The 15,296-nt window shown below is 34.9% G+C and overlaps 5 protein-coding genes across 10 annotated transcripts; 2 read left to right on the top strand and 3 right to left on the bottom strand.

Annotated features, from left to right (window-relative positions):
- The first annotated feature begins 228 nt into the window (after positions 1–228).
- Positions 229–3,753, top strand: LOC106620643 (uncharacterized). Its single transcript, XM_014239194.3, has 5 exons — positions 229–523; positions 1,229–1,747; positions 1,817–2,176; positions 2,235–2,441; positions 2,500–3,753. The coding sequence occupies exons 2-5, from the start codon at positions 1,311–1,313 to the stop codon at positions 3,212–3,214; spliced, it is 1,719 nt and encodes a 572-aa protein (XP_014094669.1). The 5' UTR covers positions 229–523; positions 1,229–1,310; the 3' UTR covers positions 3,215–3,753.
- Positions 3,754–4,073: 320 nt separating this feature from the next.
- Positions 4,074–9,253, bottom strand: LOC106620653 (uncharacterized). 6 transcript variants are annotated; one of them, XM_036369421.2, is made up of 5 exons: positions 9,165–9,253; positions 8,699–9,000; positions 8,124–8,603; positions 6,443–7,935; positions 4,074–6,206 (listed from the first exon to the last, which is right to left on the bottom strand). In XM_036369421.2, the coding sequence occupies exons 4-5, from the start codon at positions 7,905–7,907 to the stop codon at positions 4,990–4,992; spliced, it is 2,682 nt and encodes an 893-aa protein (XP_036225314.2). In that variant the 5' UTR covers positions 7,908–7,935; positions 8,124–8,603; positions 8,699–9,000; positions 9,165–9,253; the 3' UTR covers positions 4,074–4,989. The 6 variants fall into 6 exon arrangements, with proteins under 6 accessions (XP_036225314.2, XP_036225313.2, XP_069963146.1 ...); XM_036369420.2 differs by having other exon boundaries at positions 8,699–9,023; positions 9,165–9,249; XM_070107045.1 differs by lacking the exon at positions 9,165–9,253 and having other exon boundaries at positions 8,540–8,603; positions 8,699–9,156.
- A 434-nt stretch (positions 9,254–9,687) lies between these two features.
- On the top strand, positions 9,688–12,695 carry Klp68D (kinesin-like protein 68D). Its single transcript, XM_014239201.3, has 2 exons — positions 9,688–9,771; positions 9,919–12,695. The coding sequence occupies exon 2, from the start codon at positions 9,977–9,979 to the stop codon at positions 12,290–12,292; it is 2,316 nt and encodes a 771-aa protein (XP_014094676.2). The 5' UTR covers positions 9,688–9,771; positions 9,919–9,976; the 3' UTR covers positions 12,293–12,695.
- Positions 12,519–13,526, bottom strand: Trs23 (trafficking protein particle complex subunit 4-like protein Trs23). Its single transcript, XM_014239202.3, has 2 exons — positions 13,290–13,526; positions 12,519–13,228 (listed from the first exon to the last, which is right to left on the bottom strand). Exons 1-2 carry the CDS (start codon positions 13,462–13,464, stop codon positions 12,744–12,746), a joined length of 660 nt encoding a protein of 219 aa, XP_014094677.1. The 5' UTR covers positions 13,465–13,526; the 3' UTR covers positions 12,519–12,743.
- A 217-nt stretch (positions 13,527–13,743) lies between these two features.
- PrBP (Prenyl-binding protein) lies at positions 13,744–14,958 on the bottom strand. The gene has a single exon (XM_036369441.2). It carries the CDS (start codon positions 14,816–14,818, stop codon positions 14,357–14,359), a length of 462 nt encoding a protein of 153 aa, XP_036225334.2. The 5' UTR covers positions 14,819–14,958; the 3' UTR covers positions 13,744–14,356.
- Positions 14,959–15,296: the final 338 nt, after the last annotated feature.

Here is a 15,296-nt window from a genome sequence, read left to right as displayed (position 1 = left end):
AGTATTATTAGCTATACAAATGTTATGAAAAAAACTATGAAAATGAAACGTATATATCTTTTATGGTAATTACAGCTTATCTAATTATTCGCCTTCTGAAATTATTTAAACAATTGATTTCTCTGTATATTTACCCGCATTTATATTCGAACAAAGCATTTTAAATTTGCTGAATTCTGAACAAGCTTCGAACGGAACCAAATATTGACATTTTGGCAGCCACTGTATTATAGAAGTTTATGAGTGACTGAAATAAGTAGCAGAGATGTCAGCAGCCACAAAATTTTCGCATTTTTCAAAGGCAAAAAAAGTAATTAAATCGTGCAAGTTCTCTATGGATTATAGTTATTAAACAAATTTTGGATATTGTGTGAATGATTTGAACACTTTTTGTAAAAAGAACTATTCGATTACACAGTGAAAATTACGAGTGAAATTCGTGTGGTCGGATATTTTACGTATTGACGAGAAAGATTTTGTGCGTATGCGTAAGCAAAAACGGAGAAAGGATAACATTTCGCAGGTAAATTTCTACTACAATTGTTTCAAAAATTCCAAAAACATTAAACCATTTTAAAATATATTCTTTCGAGTTACTAAAAACATGAAAATTTAGTGGCATAAGCATATTTTTGTGGAGATATTGATAATTGAAAATGGTGCTCGCCACACGAAATCAATTGACATTCGTCAATGTAAAGTATGTTGCCATCATTTGAAAAATTCGTAATAAAAATCTCCTACTTTAACCCAATATATGGATATTTCCTATATATGTGCATACCAAGATCTTGTGGTATGTAGTCTAATACATACCGAATGTGATTTCTAATCCTTGTTCATAAAGTGGTAAATCAACTTAAAATAAATATTTAACTCATTGAGAATTATGAATAAAACCCAATACATTTTCTTTCGGAGTAGTTCTTTCTTTGGAAAACGATTGCATTTATTTATTAATTATTTCTTAATACAAAGGATTTCCAAGATTAAATAAAATTGTTAAAAATCACCTGAAATATTTATTTGAAAAAAAGTTTTGGCAACACTAACGTCAACGAACCGCTTTGATTATAAGGGAGGGGTCGGGTGTATTTAACAGCTCAGCAGGTTGAGAACCGACCGAATGGTAGCCTGTGTACACCCTCATCTAGGCTTCCCAACATCATCTGTGTAGTCGTATATAGTCCCAGAAATAATTCTGTTCTTTTATTAAATATTTCGGCAGAAAATATCTGTGAACTTTATTCAAGTGACAGCAGTGTGTCGTACATCAAAACTATAAAAAGAACATAAATAGCATACTTACAATGGATGTAGGAGAAATAATTGAAACAGCTGATGGACCTCCACAAACAATAAGTTCAGAATTAATTGAAAATTCTGCAGAATCAACAACCAATATTGGGGCCAGTTCTGGACAAATCGGGGAAATTGAAAGTACTTCTGGCTTAACTATACCATTAAATAATAGCAAAACACTAAAACGTTGTTTGAGCGTGCCAATTTTGCGCGCTGGTCCTTCATTTACATCTATGACTACTCGTGCAGCTGCAGCAGCTATGGCGATGAGAAATGTTGGAAATACAGCGAATTCTGTAGGTGGAAATACCCCAAAAGAGGCACTATCAACACCTATAAAACATCAAGCGTTTAACAAACGTGACGCGGTTGGCGACGCATCAACTGTAAATAACTTTGGTCACAATATCCATATTGGAATACCACGTTCAAATCCTTCCTCTAGGTATATATTTAATTGGCAGTATGGTAAAGATACATATAACTAACATATATTTGATCTCATTCATTTTAGAGAAGTTTCACCGGCGCCAGTGTTTAATATATTTGCACCCCGAGCCCGTCGTTACTCGGCCAGTTACACTCCTCATGGAGCAGCTAGCGCTGGAGGCAACTCCACTGCAGTAAGTGGTTTGCCACTTTGTCTCACACCACGTGTCTCCCAGTTGAGACAAGAGGAATGCGTGGACATGTTAAATACTCGCGAAGCAAATCATGAACGTGAATTACATAGTGCCATGCAAATGTCCCAAAGTTGGGAAGACTTGACTTTGGTTGCTGAAAATTGGTCTTGTAAATCAGAGGACTTAAGTAATCCACTACAAGTTTCCTTGCCATCTGGTGTTACAAGTTGTTCGAGTCCAAGTCCAACAAAGTATAATAGTTATATGAAAATTCGTAATAGTATTTTATAAATGTAATCATATTTGCAGTAATCGTGCCGGGATGAGGCTACCATACGGTTTGTCACCATCACCAACACGACGCACTTTTGCTACTAGACGATCAATGTCACCAATCGCTATGCGGCCATCACAATTAGGACCCGTTAAACGCAAATTTGAGTTGGATGAAGGTGGTACTGGAAGCAATTGGAATATATATTCTCAACCACCATTGAAGAAAATATTTACAGAGAGGTATGTGTTTATTTATTTTGCAATATTTCATCTGCTTATATTTACATAAATTTTTCAGTCGAGGCTCTTCACCAGTTTGTCAATCACCATCCTCAATATGCCCCAGCCCGGATTCTGGTACATACGATGGTCGAATAACACCAAAGCTATTCATATCCAAGTTATGCACCAATAATACAAATAACAACTCAGCTTGTTCATCTCCAAGTAGCAGTGTAAGTGGCGGAATCGGAGACTCAACAATTACCTCAGGTATATGCTCCTCTGGCTCTTCAACGGCTTCCTCCATATCTGGTGGCAGCGAGCCAATGTGCATTGGAAGTGGGGGAATAGATGAAGGCATTTCAGTGACAGAAAATAACGAAAAACTTGGAAATAACAGAATTTCAAATACAGGCAGTGAAGTTCAAGCAATGACCACTGACATACAGGATGATGCTACCTTATTGGATGACATGAAGAGTGAGACATCGTCAATCGGTGGGTGCTCCAGCATCAGCATCGAGTCCTCTTCCTGCGACAGCGCCTCCAAGGCAGCTGCAAGCTTCCTTAATAGACTGAACGTTGATGACATTAGCACGAGTCCGCTGGCAGTACAAAAAAGCTTTTACATCAACAAACAGGGTTTAACCGGTAATAAGAAGTTCATTGTTAGCAGTATAAGCAGCGAACCAACCGAAAGTATTAACGTAACTAGCAGCAACGTTAACGCCTCTACTCTAACTGTAAGTGCATCGGACTTTATCTCTTCATCATGCACAAATGGTTCGTAAATAAGTGAGGGATGGTCCGTTTTCACAATAAATTAAGTTTATAATTAATCGAGGAGAATTGCTGTTCTGTTTTTTGTTTTCTCAATGTTTTTTTTTATTTTGCCTTGATATTACAAAACTAGTTGGCATTAAAGTACTAGGAATTTAGAAAAAAGTTTGGTTTTAAGTTGATATAAATATAGAATACCGCCATCATTTATTGTTATCAACTCATTTTTGTAGAGTTTAGTTGTCTTTTTTAATTCATGTCATAGTCCACTTACTCCAATTTTTGTCTATAAATCAGACAGTATTTGGCAGTCGTTTCATTTCATTTTCATTTAGTAATTACTGTTATTTAAGTCTGTAATGTATGTATGTATATAAATTAGAATAATTTATGTATACAAAAGGTGAATTTCACTTAATGATATGAAGAAAATTGTTTCTTTTTTGTTTGGTATATTTGATATCTGATTTATGAAATATATTTATTAACTTGCGTGACACTTTAATTATCTGTACATGATTGTTTTCTAAAATAAATTGAGTCTATCGGATATGGGTTAGTTCATTTTTGATTAGAGGAAAGCGTTGGACTAAACTGCAAGAAATGAATTTTGTATTATTATAATTAAAATAATTATAATTCTTCGGCGAATATTTAGGTAAATCATATTATTGTCGTCGTGCTTGTTATTAACTTTGTAGCTCCTATTACTCTTATAATGGTGTTTATACTTGCGTATTAAGAAACATGTATTTGCCTGATCTACGACTAACTATTTATGATCCATGGTTAAAATGTTGCGTTATCTGCAAAGGATCAAAGTATCGCTTAAGTTGCTTCATGTAACTTAAAGAAATAAAATAAATACAATTTGAAATTCAATAAAATATGAGTACTTTATTTAATAAAGAATTTACAATATCTTGTTATACATATAAACGCGGTATAAATATACATATTTCTATAAAATATTCTCTTATCATTAATTGTATACCAAAAGGTTTGTTGAGAATCACAAGCATTTTTCAGTTTTTTTTTGTTTTTGTTTTTTAATTTGTAAGTGACAACATTCGAGACTGGAGGAAAACATTATGAAAGCTGTATGTCTTATCCGTTTAAGGAACATGGGAGTAAAAAGCTTAACTAATATTACGTCTACTGAGAACTTATTGCACTAAAATCGGATCAAATCGTTAAAAAATTAAATGTGGATTTTTGACATTACTACCAAATTGCCTTAGCCACAATATGCAAATAATGGCTATTATTTCAACCGAATACATATTTTTTAATACAAAACTCGTTCATGTATGGTATATTAAACCGTTAAATCAATGTTGTTTGTCAAAAATCCATCGATATATTTAGCTGCATTCCCCGATAACTTATATATTATCGTACGTAATCTCATCATACTTCTACTTTTTCAATTTGTTGGGGATGGAATATTTTATCATACTATAAATAAACAAATACACATAATTATAAAATCAAATACTATAATGGAATGTCACTGGAATGAAGTGAGACAAAATTTCGCTCATAAACGATATTTGCTTTAAGAAAAGTCATAACAGTTAAACTGCATGTTCATTCTGGGTATAACAGTAATTTGTAATAACACAATTATATAGAAAAGTTTAAGTACTTTGAATACCTTATATACATACATATTTCTAAATTCAATTTGTTGTTTGCAGACAGACTAATTCGCCTGGAGTATTAACATTAATTTTTGTAGGTGATATATTGCATAGTTAAATCACTTTTGAAAGAACTACAAATATTAGTTGAAACATGTAGCACGTTGCAATGCTGTTTCGCGCAACTCTTCCTTGCAAGCGCTCACATGCTCGATTAATTCATCACGCTGCTCAAAGGTCTTTTTGCAGATATAACATTCGTAGAAATACACCATATGATCGTGTTCTTTCAAATGTTTAGTGTACAACTCGATTTCTGTGAAACGTTGCTTACACTCGCAACACTCCAGCCAATCTTCACTGGACGAGTCTTCTTCGTTTGAGTCGTAGCTACTGTCACAATGTATTTTAATTTTCTTTTGTGGACTGGACGTGGTGCTAGAAGAGCTCAACTGTTGCTGATCAAAATTCATATCGTCATCATCATCATCATCATCTTCCTCGTTTGCATGAGTTTTCTTATGCCCACTATACTCCAAGTAGTCACGATATTTTCTTGGGCAATGAAGGCATTTATAATATCGATCGCGTTGATGTGTCGCCATATGTTTCTTTAGTGTTGAGTATTCTCGAAACGGTTTACGGCATTTATTGCAAGAAAATGGTTTTTCGCCTGTATGTATCATGAAGTGACGCTTTAGATTGTGCCTCGTACCAAATGGACGCTGACACAGTGGACAAGGAAATTCTTTGCGAGTTACAACACCCAACTGGTTATAGTTGGGTCGATGAACCACAGGAATATTGTCAAGCAACAATTGAGTACTACTTGGCGTTGTTTTATTAACTGCAAACGGGGCATTTATCGGCACTAATGACGGCATATCTGAGCTGGGCAAAGGTGTAGAATTTGAGCGCTTCGGGGAAGTGGTAGAATGTTCAACATCTAGTGTAGACTTTCCTATAACTTTAGGGATTTCTTTGTTGCTTGTCTCAGCGGAGTTTTCAATTAAGGTGTACCTCGTTGCTGCTGGTGTATCTTGGAATCGCTCAGTAGACAGCAAAGGCCTTGCAGTGAGTGGTGGTGGTGGTAGAGACGGAGTCGGTAACGATGGTGTTTGTGGTTTGTCTGGTAAAGAAGAAGGTGACGCGGAAAGTTGTGGTCGCATTGCTGCTGTTATTGCACTTGTCTTCGAATCGCAATCATTGCAACGTGTTGAATCTTGAATCATGGGCGGTTTCACACGACATACCATACACACGAAATTCGCTTCGTTTGAATGTCGGCGGCGATGTTTCTTCAGGTCACTGAACTCACGGAATCTCCGATCGCACATATCGCAACCAAATGGACGTTCACCTATGATGGCAAAGAAAAATACACAATAAAATCTTGAAAATTTAACAAAATTATATATGTATGTACATTCTGTCAACTAGAGTAAAAATTCAATTCAAATCATCGCGTTTGTTTAATTCTTTAATAAGTTTGAGAATCGAAAATATATACTATGTTAACGCATTTTTTACAAAATTTTTAAAATAAGCCGTTAGACTCATTTAATGTGTAAATCAAAAACACTTTTACGTTCTCACCTGTGTGTATCATCATGTGCCTTCTCAAATTATAACTTGATTGCACCTTTTTGCCACATAAATAACACTCGAAAAACTGTCGACCTTTTTCACGTCTATCCATATCTTCCCAATTCAATTCTTGCCCTTTTTCCGGTTTATCAATGAACTCGATATTCTCATCGTCTGAATGTAGGACAACAATTTCGTTGCTTGAAATATTTGTATTCGTCTTTCCAGTGTCGGAATTTTTCGTAATGTCATCAATGTCGTCATCGTCACATTCCAGTTCACAAGTAACAGCTGCAGCTGCGAATGATAGCTCATCATCATCGTCATCACTATTGAATCCACCCACACCCACTACACTTTCTGTATTCCGAATATTGTCAGCAATCCTTTCGCATTGTTCTGGTTCAGAGTCACTGCTATCAGAGAGTTCTATATGTGCAATTATACGCTCCTTAGAGAGTTCGATTTTCTTCTGAGGAATCAATTTCGCAGATTTTGAAGTAAACGACGGACTCTTTGGAATAAGGCTAATACATGGAGATTTGAGTCTGGTTCTGCATTTATCTCGACCATTAGTAGAAATATTTAAATCTGACAAAGCAATATGCTGAACATTATGTTGTACATCCTTTTTAAGAGTGTCTTTTTCCACCTGATGCATTATTTGACGAAGCTCCTCTCGGTCATCCTCATCATCTAAATCAATAATTTCAAAATCCACTTGATTCTCTTTTGCTTTATGAACTGATTCAATTACACGGTCTGTGGACTTTTTTCTCTTTTTCTGTAAAGCACATTCTCGGCCAATTTTTATCAAAAAACCTTTTATTTTAGTATCTTCTATCGAGATAAAATTTTCTTCAGGTTCCTGATATTCGTAATGTGTATTTAAATCTGCCGCTGAATCATTTTCGGACAAATCTCCAGAAGATGCAAATTGAAATGTAGGTGCTTGCTGTAGTGGCGGAGGTTGTGCTCGTTGCTCCGTGGCATTTGAATGAGATGCAGTCGGAACTGTGCCATATGTACTACAACATGCAGGTGTTTCGAATAAATTGCTGGCATTGATATCTGAGCAACAAGATGGCTGTTTTTGCATTGAAACTTCATATGTAACGTTCCGTCGACCTTGCTGATTCCATGGTAAGCTAAATATTTCAATTCCCTGTTGGGTAGCAGTTATATTGCAGCACTCCAAAGACTTTGGATAATTCAAACATGGTCTTTTAGATGGTACACTGGGTAGGGTTTGAATAGCGATTGACGGCAATGATGGTGGGGAGCCATAAGTTAAGTTTGTTTGTGATGGCAAACGAATGAGTGTTGGTGGGGTTGCTGTTGCAGGTGCTGGTAATGTTGTATGTTGTTGAGTTAGTTGATGATGATGGTCAACGACTTTTAAGGTAGAGTGCGTGGTACTGTTGCCGTGGTTCGGTACAGATGGTGAGCATTTTAATTTCATAAGAATTTCCATTTCTTATGTATATGTTTGCATATACTAACTAAAACAAAAAAATATATATATTGTTAAATCTATAAAATTATATCATATAAAAATGAATAAAAATAACGAAGATTGAGAAAGTAGAATAATTTTATTGCCTTACTATTTTTATGAAAATTTAATTTTAATTGTTTTTTATGATATAATAATAATAGTAGTACTTGTTTTTAGTTGTGAATCTCTTACCAGCGAATGTGGTGTCAGTTTTGTGTTAAGAAGCAATTCTATTAAGACGGCCACAACAAGAGGTATATTCAATATAAATACAAATATATTTTTTTTAATTTAACCGAGCGACGTACTGGCTTTGTCTTTGCCAAAATTGATGTAGCCGTCTATGAACTCGTCTTTATTTGTTGCACGAAGGCAAATTCTTTGCCTGCTGCTGAAATGTTGAACGTAGTTTCTTTTCGCTACTGCAGACTATGCTAGTTTTGATCTCGAGGCTGAATCACCCAAGCAGCACGAACCCACAGTATACACGAACCCAGGCAATAAAAATAAAACTTCACCGTCTACAAACCGAAACCACTCACGTAGTAAGCTCTGTTTTTGTTGTTTTATTAATGCTTTCGATATTATTTTTTCCGTGAAGATTTTACCTGTGCCCACTGAATCAAGCACTGCCAACATATAGCCGATGCCATTGCGTGCTAACTTGTTTTTCTTCAGGCGATGATATGCGAACGAAAATTCAAAGAAAAATATATATAAAAGAGTGGCGAAATAAAAATATTAAAGTAAAAATAAAACCAACTCACTACTGCCACAACAGTTTTCTTGCCGCGCAGCGTGCGTCAAACAACCGTGGCAAAACCAAACAACCACTGAACGTTAAAATCCGCAGCACATTGGACGCTCTGCCAAGGCGAAAACCGAGCAACGAACCACACAGCGCGAGCAATGCTCGATCTTTATACACCCCCTACCGCTTTGCTTCAGTGCTCCATACGAAACAATTGGCGCCGACAATTTGTTTCTTCTCACCCTTCTTCTTGCTACACCGACAAATCCAGTTTATCGTTTAATTGAAATCTTGATTCACAGATCTCTTGCGCTGCTCCTTTAATATGTATGTAAAATTTACTAACAAAAAATTATTGCGGTTGTTAAATATGTAAAATAATAAACAATTTTAACGAATTTATTTGATTCAACAATCACATTTGTTTTTATTTACACAACAATCACTTTTGAGTTGGTTGTTTCACTTTACATAAAACTCACAATTGGGATTTTAGCTTTCAATTTTCTTTGCACTCTGGAAAGCAACTGGAAAATTTCTCTTGCGGATTTCATATTTCAATCAAAATTACATTTTCCAAAAAAAAAAAAAAATAATAATAGTAAAGCTTTTCAGTGGTAATGAATTACCACAGAGTGTTTTGAACACAAGATTATTTATATATTTTATAAATTAAATAAATAACAAACTAATTGTTGTTTTAAAGTTGACAAATGACCATGCGCCAGGCCTTACGACAGAGAAAATATACTATTTATTGTGTTCTTATATACTTTCTCTGGTTAGGGTCTACGTTCCCGGAAAGGTCTTACATGTTCATATTTACATCTTAACATTTCCTATACAGTAGACTGTATTGACCTTTGGTTCAATACTTTATTTAATAATCGCAAAAAAACGAAATCATGTAAAATTTAGAAAAAATAATTGTTGTTAATAATATTACAAAAAAGAAAACTATTTGTGTAAAAATTATTAAATTTTATTACTCACCCTGTGTTTGTTTCCTTACAAGTACATCAACGTTAATCGATTTATTTTAACTGAAGTACAATTGTGAGAAAAACAACAAAAGACATTGAATTTTTGGTAAAAATAATTATTGTGGCATATATTGGAGAAAAATATTAATTTATTTTATAAGAATACATAACAAACTTTATATTTGAACATATGGAGTAAAAGTTATTGGAGATGTTGAGATATGGAATGACATATATGTTTTTTGTTCTCTAGGTAACATTAACTAACTACTCTTGACTCATTCTCGAAATCTGTTTGAAAGTGACATAGAATGAGTGCCCGATCAAGACGTCCTGGCACTGCCAATAGCCAAACTCCTAATGAATGTGTACAAGTAGTGGTTCGATGTCGCCCCATAAGCAACAAAGAACAATCCGAGGGCTCCGAGGAAGTGGTGGCAGTGTATCCTAATCGAGGGGTCGTAGAAATAAAAAACTTGACCGAAGCAAATAAAGAACAAAGAAAAATGTTCACTTACGATGCGGCTTATGATGCGTGTGCCACACAAATCACCTTATATAACGAAGTCGTCTTTCCTCTTGTAAGTTCAGTTCTAGATGGTTTTAATGGCTGTATATTTGCGTACGGTCAAACTGGAACAGGAAAAACATTTACTATGGAAGGTGTTAGAGGTAATGAAGATCTCAAAGGTATCATTCCTAGAACATTTGAACAAATTTGGCTACATATTAATCGGACGGAAAACTTTCAATTTCTCGTCGATGTCAGTTATTTGGAAATATACATGGAAGAGTTGCGCGACTTATTAAAGCCGAATTCTAAACATTTAGAAGTGCGAGAGCGTGGTTCTGGTGTTTATGTACCCAATTTGCATGCTATAAATTGTAAAAGTGTTGATGATATGCTAAATGTAATGCATATTGGCAATAAGAATCGCACAGTGGGCTTTACAAATATGAACGAGCACAGTTCACGATCGCATGCTATATTCATGATAAGAATAGAGATGTGTGACATTGAGACAAACACTATAAAAGTTGGAAAACTGAATTTGATAGATTTGGCAGGAAGCGAACGTCAGTCTAAAACTGGAGCTTCTGCCGAACGATTAAAGGAGGCAAGTAAAATAAATCTTGCGCTTTCTTCACTTGGCAATGTAATATCAGCACTGGCAGAGAATTCACCGCATGTACCCTATCGTGATTCGAAGCTCACTCGCCTGTTGCAGGACTCTTTGGGCGGCAATTCGAAAACAATTATGATTGCCAATATTGGTCCATCGGCATATAATTACAATGAAACATTAACTACTTTACGCTACGCATCCCGTGCTAAAACTATTCAAAACAAACCAGTGAAAAATGAAGATCCACAGGATGCTAAGCTTAAAGAATATCAGGAGGAAATCGAAAGGTTGAAGCGCTTAATTGCACCAAAGCAACAGCGCACTGAAAAGGTAAGCAAGAAACGACAACGTAAACCAAAGAAAGAAAAGGTAAACAACGAAGTGGTACAATTGGAAGTAGAAGAAAGTGAAGAAGAGCCCGAATCAGACAAAGAAAATGAAGCGGAAGTAGCGAAGTCAAATGTAGAATTAGAACGCGAGCGTGTTGAGACAGCTAAACTTGCTACTAAATTAGCAGAACTAGAATCACAGTTAGTGCGTGGTGGAAAAAATTTGTTGGATACCTATAGCGAACGACAGCTAGAACTTGAAAAGAAGCTTGTTCAGATTGCAGAAAGAAAAAAACGTGAAATTGAAATTCAGCAGCAGCTGGAATTGCAAGAGGAGACTACATTGGAAATTCGAGAGACGGTTACATCTTTGGAGCAAGAAGTAGAATTGAAGAAAAGAAAGCTCTCCAAATGTTATGCTAAATACTTGGCTCTACAACAGGAGCTCAATGATTGTAAATATGACCATAATCAGGATTTACGGGAATTGGAAATGGCCCAAAATGAACTTGTGAAAGAATTGAAACGGCAGTTATTAATCATAGATAATTTTGTACCAGTAGAAGTAAAGCAACGTCTCTATACCCAAGCGAAATATGATGAGGAGCAAGAGGAATGGAAATTCTCAACCACTCCAATGATAGGCGAACAACATAGTTTAACAAAACGTCCGGTTTCCCATCCTCAACGTCGTCGTCCCATCTCAGAATATGCATTAATGGAAGCTAAAACCAATGGATCTGGTGCTTTGCGTTTCAAAAATGAAAATATTGTAGCTTATGAACTAGAAATGCCTTGTCGCACCACACAGGAGTATCGTTCACCAAAAGTGTCAGCTTCGTTGCAAGCAGTATTAGCTCAAGCTATGCAAACCGGTGACGATATCGACATTGTTGATTCGCATACTAATTCTATACGTAGTCGACTTGAGAATATAATTAATGCTAGTGCTAATGCTTCAGCGGCTTTATCTTCTGTTAATAACAGTCCCGTAACTCCGAATGTCGTAGCCTCAGTGCCAATTGCCGGAGTACGTAATATTAAACCAGGTCGTGGTATAGCCTCTCCTGGCTCTGCTATTGACTCAAATAGACGCCCACCGACTGGGCGTATGGGGCTTAAAAAACCAGCATCGGCTTATCCCAAAGCTCGTGGACTAGTTAATAAGTAAAAAACGTTAGTTATAAAAAAGACGTCACGTTTAACATATGGAAGCACACATGTTTTAATCGAATATCTTATCATGATTATTATTATGATTGTTATTAAGTTCGAAAAGCCTGTAATTAAACACTTATAGCACCTGAAGATACCTATCGTTATATTTAAATGGGTTACAACTCATTAGTGAAGCATGTTGTTTTGGCAATACGGCTAAAAAGAAGTTAATACTCATAATTGATACACATACATATATGTGTACGTGTGTTAATTTATTTTTACAGTTTTATTTTCTAAGATTATTGTTTTATTGACTGTGCAATATATTAATAAGAAACAAAAAATCATACTAGCATTTTTTAATTTGATAAGCTTTACAATAATAAAATAAATCACGCACCCCGCACAAAAAATTGTATTTTTTTTCCATATCGGCGTAAGATTGTGATTTAGAGAAAATCCTATTTATCTAGATTATTTATGCCAGTTTTTTCAACCATATCCAGTAATGATTTAAGCTTGTTCTCAAACAATTCACAACGTATGGGCATTTCCAGAGCATAAAATGGATTTTTTAAAACATAGTCTGAATAAAGTTCATATATTTTGCGGAGTAACATATCCATACCACTAAGGCCAGTTTCCGAAATGATAATGAATTTAACTCCAGTTAATGTTTGAAAGCAATGCAATGTAAATGTGTCGGCCTCTAATGTTTCGATGCCGGAACTTTTAGGCTCTGGACTAAGCTGACTTGCAAATGCGTATAGTGGGTAAAAGGTACTAGCCTGTACAATCTTTTCATTGGTTGTCAATTTAGGCCTACAAAACTTTAAATTCACTGGATAATTCTCGGAGTTTTCCAGCGTAGTTTTCACATCACGTCCATCTTCAAGTGTGTTGCCGTTCACTGGCATACCGTTTACAGCTGTTAGAACATGTCCAACTACGAACAAAATATTAAACAATACATTTAATTGATGAAAAAAACATAATATTGTACAAACCATTGATTCCATCCTTCCTATTAAATACCACTGATACTTTTTTCGGATCATAGTCCAGCATTAAATCAATTGGATACGTAAACGAGCGTTCTTGTTCTATTTTCGGCACATTGCTATCCAAATTATAGATTAGGCCACCAGATTTACTTACTATATACACTCCATAAATAATCATTTTGAGTAATATTTATGTATATTTACAATTTATCAACACTATTCTTCTTCTTACACCTTGTTATTTAAACTGTTCACCATGAGTCTCATGAAAGAAAGACATATCTCATTATAATAAATTCTTGTCTTTAGTATCAGTTCAATACAATTATTTATTTATTCAACTTAATAATATTTTTCCACTTAATGCTCCCCTGAAAATTTTGAACATTATGAGGTAGGAAATACTAATTAATATCCCATGTACATGATTAAATATAATACCTATTACTAAAAAATATTTGAAATATTTTATTTTATTTATTAGCGATTTTCTATTTTTATTATTTTAATTAATTTGTTATTTACAAAGTCAAAGATGAATTACAATAAATAATAATGGACAATAAATAGTTGGAGACGTAATTTGTAGAATTCATAACCTACGTACATATTATAAGTTCAATTTATTAAAACACTTGAAGCTAGAAAACTTAGTTTGACATAGCCAAATTTTTCAAAGTCGTATGAATAAAATGGTTATGATATGAACAATTGCACATATCAAAGACTTACTTTGTTTTGTATATCAGTTGCATATTAAATGTGTGTATATGTTACACCTCACTCTTTTATATCTACTTATAAATTAATAACAATTGCAATACACAAATGCTCAGGCTCTTAAATAGATTAGCTCGTTAGAACATACAGTTCAATTTACAACAATTTCCAAAATTTCTTGGAACAATTTCAAAATCAATTAATCGATATATGCAGTAAAGTTAAATAGCCTTGGCCCAAAGTTGCCTAAATGCGTCACCGCAAGTATTTGGTTGGAAATCCCGTGTTATGAACATACGAAAAGAATGCCAAGTTGTGGGCAGATTAAGTGTGAATTGTTGTTTGATTGCTTAAATGTAGTATAGGCGCACAATTGATTTGGTGATAAGTGTGTCGTTGTCATAGAAACTTGTTTGAATTGTGACATTACCATTTAAGACTTTGGCTGGCATCATCTGGGACTCAGGTGCAGCTTCGATTGTCGATTGCCAAGTATTTGTAGTATTTGCACCTACCCAACCCATTTCGAAAAACCATTCTTCCATTATGCGTCCTTTAAAGAGCACCTTTTGATCGAGACGAAAATTTTCCATTGGTTCAATGGTGCTGAAGTTGATTTCACGGGACACAGCTCTTAAATCCAATATTTTGATAGGTACGCGCGCTTCATGTTCTATATCTGGTGAAGAGAAGTCCTTGTTCTCTTGCCATATTACTTTTCCAGAATCCGCGTCACGAAGAATCATATAATTTATTTGGAAACCTTTTTGGATTTTATCTCCAGAACTTATCTCTGTATCTTCGGATCCCATGTTTGTTTTTCTTTAGTGCCGTTCCAAAAGATCACTTTACAATTGATTTATAAATAACTTATTCAATTTTTTCGTCGTTTTTTCGCTCACAACCAATGTAAAATTCAATTGACATTTGTATGTTTTTATTGTATTTCCATTTAGTCTTCTTCTTCTTCTTTGCAAAGTTAAGCTGATCACAATTACCTACCCGTCACATTGATCACGTTCCTAACGTCTTTACGTTAATGCTATACTATTAACTGAAAACCAAATAACGCACGTTAAATTGGCGATTGGCCGCAGACGATCAATGGCCTTACCGCAGACGAAAGAAATGGAACTGAGATGAAAACATTTAATTATGTAAAAATATATACAAATTGTGTACACTTCAACCAGAGAACTTAGAAGAACTTCTTCTTCTAAGTTCTCTGCTTCAACGGCTTATAATGCCATCACTTAATATTAGAACCGGTAACTTTTTCATTGAGTTTGA

This window comes from Bactrocera oleae, chromosome 3, assembly GCF_042242935.1.
Source record: "Bactrocera oleae isolate idBacOlea1 chromosome 3, idBacOlea1, whole genome shotgun sequence".
Taxonomy (NCBI): Eukaryota; Metazoa; Arthropoda; class Insecta; order Diptera; family Tephritidae; genus Bactrocera; species Bactrocera oleae.
Note: the sequence above shows the minus strand (reverse complement) of the source record. Positions and strands in the feature narration are given on the sequence as shown.

What these genes read in the sequence shown, in the direction of transcription:
- Trs23 (XM_014239202.3), bottom strand. Translation starts at nt 13,464, where the DNA reads ATGATTATTTATGGAGTGTATATAGTAAGTAAATCTGGTGGCCTAATC. An exon ending in TAGGAAGGATGGAATCAATG is followed by an intron (nt 13,229 to 13,289) that starts GTTTGTACAATA and finishes TTTTGTTCGTAG; the next exon opens with TTGGACATGTTCTAACAGCT.
- LOC106620653 (XM_036369421.2), bottom strand. Translation starts at nt 7,907, where the DNA reads ATGGAAATTCTTATGAAATTAAAATGCTCACCATCTGTACCGAACCAC. An exon ending in GCACATGATGATACACACAG is followed by an intron (nt 6,207 to 6,442) that starts GTGAGAACGTAA and finishes TTGCCATCATAG; the next exon opens with GTGAACGTCCATTTGGTTGC.
- LOC106620643 (XM_014239194.3), top strand. Translation starts at nt 1,311, where the DNA reads ATGGATGTAGGAGAAATAATTGAAACAGCTGATGGACCTCCACAAACA. An exon ending in CGTTCAAATCCTTCCTCTAG is followed by an intron (nt 1,748 to 1,816) that starts GTATATATTTAA and finishes CATTCATTTTAG; the next exon opens with AGAAGTTTCACCGGCGCCAG. An exon ending in TCGAGTCCAAGTCCAACAAA is followed by an intron (nt 2,177 to 2,234) that starts GTATAATAGTTA and finishes TCATATTTGCAG; the next exon opens with TAATCGTGCCGGGATGAGGC.
- Klp68D (XM_014239201.3), top strand. Translation starts at nt 9,977, where the DNA reads ATGAGTGCCCGATCAAGACGTCCTGGCACTGCCAATAGCCAAACTCCT.
- PrBP (XM_036369441.2), bottom strand. Translation starts at nt 14,818, where the DNA reads ATGGGATCCGAAGATACAGAGATAAGTTCTGGAGATAAAATCCAAAAA.